The 4,559-nt window shown below is 57.5% G+C and overlaps 1 protein-coding gene across 2 annotated transcripts; it reads left to right on the plus strand.

The window, feature by feature from the left end:
- Window positions 1–673: 673 nt before the first annotated feature.
- Window positions 674–3,353, plus strand: Cisd3 (CDGSH iron sulfur domain 3). Of its 2 annotated transcripts, none has more exons than XM_023718092.1 (3): window positions 674–963; window positions 1,315–1,434; window positions 2,918–3,353. In XM_023718092.1, the coding sequence occupies exons 1-3, from the start codon at window positions 850–852 to the stop codon at window positions 3,065–3,067; spliced, it is 384 nt and encodes a 127-aa protein (XP_023573860.1). In that variant the 5' UTR covers window positions 674–849; the 3' UTR covers window positions 3,068–3,353. The 2 variants fall into 2 exon arrangements, with proteins under 2 accessions (XP_023573860.1, XP_004633929.1); XM_004633872.2 differs by having other exon boundaries at window positions 678–963; window positions 2,888–3,321.
- Window positions 3,354–4,559: the final 1,206 nt, after the last annotated feature.

The raw sequence follows: 4,559 nt of genomic DNA on the forward strand, positions 1-4,559 counted from the left end.
GCACACAGAGAGGCGGACACAGGAGCCTCTAGGAACTCCAGGACATCCTGGAGGAACTACTGCCCCTATCTGTACTGGACACTGAATGGATGATAAGGTCTTCGTAATGAGTGGTGTCCCCAGACTGTTCTGTTGCTCTTTAATTTACGAAGGGTTTTGCAAAATTGTAAAGGGTGGGCTAGAACTAATGATCCTCCTGCTTCAGCCTCCTAGAGAGTACGATTGTTGTTAAACTGGCTGAGCGATGAGCCCTCCCCATCAGCCCCATCCTGCGCTTTCGAGGCACGGCCTTTAGCCCAGCGAGGGGCGGCAGCGTCCTCAGATAGGCCCTGCCTATTGGTTCCCGGAGACGCCCGCTGCGTAACCAGGACAAACCTGGGCTGCGGGCGGGTACCTGCTGGGGCTTCCGGGGGTGGGGGGGAGCTCTGGTTCACCTCGCGGAGCCGTGCCGTATCTTCCGGCCCGCCCCAAACCCGGGCCCAGGCCGGGGCCCAGCGAGTGGAGGACGTAGCGCACGCTGTCAGCGAACTAGTTATTGCGAGCAGCTACCGCAAGCGCGGGGAGGGAGATCCTACGGCCCCGCCCAGCCTCTGGCTCCGCCCCCGCGGTACATAGCTCCGCCCTCGGCCCCGCCCACTCTCCACCCCTCCTACCCGGCCCAGCTAAGCCCTTCCCAAGTCCCGCCCCTCGTCCGCCCGCGTCCCAGTGTCCGAGGTTCCTGTGCTTACATCTTGCTCGGCCTAGCGCGTCCTTTGCAGCCTTTTCCCGAGCCTAGCGCTTCCGGCGTGCCAGGACCTGCCCAGCAAGGGTCCTTTGTAACCCCTCCTCTTACCCTCTGGTCCTTCCGTGATGGCCTTCAGACGTCCTCCTCTCTCCACTGAGTCAGTTTTTCTGTTTCCAGACCATGTCTGGCTGCGTGTGTTGCAGAAGCTCAGCCAGAAGCGGCACATCACCTCCTGGCTGGTGAGTTACTCCAGCGTCTCTGCTCCCCTCACACGTCTCCCAATTCCAAAGACCTCAAAAAAACGGAACCAAGGAGGCACAGCCCTGTCTCAGCGCTGGTCTAGGGCAGGGGTGGGCGGGCCCTGCGTGGAGGTCCTGGCTTTTTTCCACTCTGCTAATGCAGGCCCCGGTGTGCTGCACCTCCCTCCCAGGGCCTTGTGGACCTGGACTCTGCACCCCGCTGCCTACATGTCCTCCACCCCTTCTTTCTGAAGCCCAAGCTCCCTGGGGCGGGGGCGCTCCCACAGGGACACGTGGGAGCCTGGGCAGGACACAGGCTGACCCTGAGCCCCACTTCCTTCCTGGCCATAGGCCCGATGGTTCCCCAAAACTCCGGCCCAGGCCGTAGTGGCCCAGAAATCACCCATCAAAGTGGAGCTGGTGGCCGGGAAAACCTACAGGTGGTGCGCGTGTGGCCGCAGCAAGAACCAGGTGAGAGCACCGGCTCCCTCTCCTTCCTCCTGACGGGGGCAGCTGGGCCAAGGTTCCATCCAAGCCTTTGGACTCCAGCATGGGCTGGATTCTGCCTCTGAGCCTTCCGTGACCCCTGCCCAGTCCCCGTCTCCCAAAACACCCTCCCCTTTTGCCACAGATGTCTTTGTCTTCTCAGCGTGCCACATGCTACCTGGCTCTGGTGAACCCTGCTTGGCCCCGGACCTTTGTTTCCTTCCCCTGGCAAGAGTTCAGAACTGTGTCCCCTGAGTCGTGTGGGTGGTGTCAGCAACCCTAAGCCGCCAGTCCCACTTTACTGGTTGGTAGCCTTTAGGCAGCCTTTTCTTGGCAGTGGAGTGTTGCCTGGGAAGCCAGCCAAGGAATGGCTGGGGAGAGGGACAGCAGTTGTGCCCGCACTCCATGCCCTCCGGAACAGGCTGTGGATTTTTATTTGCACACTTCTGCCCCACCCTGGCTCCAGCTCTGCCTCTAACCTGCAAGGCACACCCCCTCTTGGGCTCCCATTTTCAACAGTCTGGCTCTGCCTGAGCCGCTTCCAGGATGGATGGGACACCAACTGCCCCTGGCAGGCACGTTGCTGGATGATGTGGCCTTGACCCGGGGCCAGCTATTTGCCAGAGCCAGACAGAACCACTCCTAGCGCATGCCAACCCCGAATTTTCACCTGAGGGACATGGGGGAAAGAAATGAATTTCATGGACTACAGAGACTCAGTCATTAGAAACAAGGCCTGTTAGTACGACAATTTCTCATACCTGTCTTGTCCCCTCTTGCAAATAGCCTGGCTTTCTGGGTCCCCTCCAGACTGTTATAAACCTGACCACCAAACTCCCATGGACAAAATAATGGTCATTTATTATTATGTCTTTTTTTTTTTGAGGAACCGGGGATTGAACTCAGGCCCTTGTGTTTGCCAAGCAAGTGTTCATTCTACTGAGCTATCTCCCCGGAATTATGTCTTTTTGAGACAGGGTCTTGCTACGCAGCTCAGGCTGGCCTTGAGCTCACTTTGTAGCCCAGGCTGGTCTTGAACTCACAACGATCGTCCTGCCTCAGTTTCCCGTTATGCCTGGTGAACATTAATTATGCTTTTTGTTGTTTTCTTTTTTGTTGTTGTTTTTCTTGAGACAGGATTCACTGTACAGTTCAGTCTGGCCTGGAACTCAATGAGTCCCTTGCCTCAGCCTCCCAAGTGCCAGAGCCAGATAGAACCACTCCTAGCGCATGCCAACCCCGAATTTCTCCCAAGAGATTATAGGCCTGCAGCACCATGCCAGATCATTAGGTTTTATTTCCTTATCACAACTCTGCTTCCCGAATGAAGGCGAGGGGTGACTGAGTAGATGGAGCTGTCCCAACCGAGCCCAGCCCCTTGTGAGGCCCCTGCCTTGGTGGCGGCGCTCAGCTCTGACTCTTTTTCCTCTTGCTTCAGCCCTTCTGTGACGGCTCTCACTTCTTCCAGCGAACAGGCCTGGCCCCACTCAAGTTCAAGGCCCAGGAGACGCGCACCGTGGCCCTCTGCACCTGTAAGGCCACTAAGAGGCCCCCGTACTGCGACGGCACCCATAAGAGCGAGCAGGTGCAAAAGGCAGAAGTGGGCACCTCGCTCTGAAGGGCCGCCCAGGGACCCCAGTCACCACACCCAGCCTGTGAATGAAGTGCCTGCTGCTACTGAGGTGCCAGTCATCAGCCAGGAGTGGGCACCTGGTTCATCGTGCTGGGGATAATGGCACAAAACAGGCAAGGCCAAGCAGGCCTGTGATCACAGCTCTAGGGAGGCTGAGTCAGGAAGATCCCTGAGTTCGAGACCAGCCTGGGCTACATAGTCTAAGGCCAGCCTAAACTATATAGCAAGACCCTGTCTCACAAAACAAAAACAACAACAAAAACAAACAACTATAAATAAATCAGCCATCAAACCCAGGTGGAGTGGTGTCCCTGTGGTGACTAGTGCAAAGGACATACAATCTCCCTTAAGTGCGTGGGGCTGAGGGCGCCTGAGGGCTTGGCTAAGGAGGGGCTTCCCTTTCCTTCTGTCCTGCAGGGGCCCAAGGTAGCTGCTCCCAGACGGGAGTGTCTTCCCCGCCCTCTCCACCCCAAAGAAGGACTGGCTCCAGAGTATGCAGCATTTATTACAAAGCCATGGATACAAAGGTCCCAGGTGGGAGCGTACAGTCACAGGTCCTCAGACGGTGCAGTGAACAGACAAGCCCGTATGTCATGATGGGTTGGCACCTCCATGGGACCCAGGAAAGCCGGTGGCTGAGACCACTCAGAGGGAGGAGCTGGGCCAGGGCTTCCTGGCTTCTGTCATCTTGTGCTTCTACGGAGCAGTCACTGTCCACACCCAGCTTCAGCTGGTGGCGGGGAGGAGCAGAGGGCTGTTCGCCTTCAGCAAAGCCTGAGCTCTGTGCTTGTCACGTTTCCATGAGGGATGTCATCACCTTGCTGTGAGGGTTCCTGGGCAGGCGGCACACGGGCTGAAGGAGCGCGCAATACTGAAGCCACACAGGGCCGCTGGTGGCCTCAGTCTCCTCTTCCACAAGATCAGCATGCGCAGGCCCCTCACCCGGGGCAGGGAAGGGCAAAACTACTCCTTGGGCAAAGTCAACAGCAAGTGAGGAGGGTGGAGATTCCTTGTCCACACCCACCTGCCCTCTGGAACCAGGGTGCACGCCGCCTTGGGAAAGGCACTGTCTGCAGTTCTCTGCACATTCAGCCATGCAGGGCTGGGCAGCAGCCCCGGGGGGAGACAACCTGTGTCTAAAGCTCTGGAGCTGACACCCCAACTGCCCTGGGAAGCATGGGGCAGGGCTTTACCAGGCCCCCAAGCTCCCTCATGCCCACCTCCAGGTACCCCCCAAAAGGATAAGAATAAGTGAGCCAGGCCTAGTGGTCCACACCTGTAGGCTGAGGCAGGAGAATCACCAGGAGTTCAAAACCAGCCTGGGCTGTTAACATGGTGAGTTCACAGCCAGCCTGGACTACATAGCTAGACTGTCTCAAAAAGCAGAGCACATTACACAAGACCCCACTTAAAAATGAACACCCCATCCTCTCTCTCTCTCTCTCTCTCTCTCTCTCTCTCTCTCTCTCTCTCTCTC

This window comes from Octodon degus, unplaced genomic scaffold (genome assembly GCF_000260255.1).
Source record: "Octodon degus isolate 3935 unplaced genomic scaffold, OctDeg1.0 scaffold00056, whole genome shotgun sequence".
Classification (NCBI taxonomy): domain Eukaryota; kingdom Metazoa; phylum Chordata; class Mammalia; order Rodentia; family Octodontidae; genus Octodon; species Octodon degus.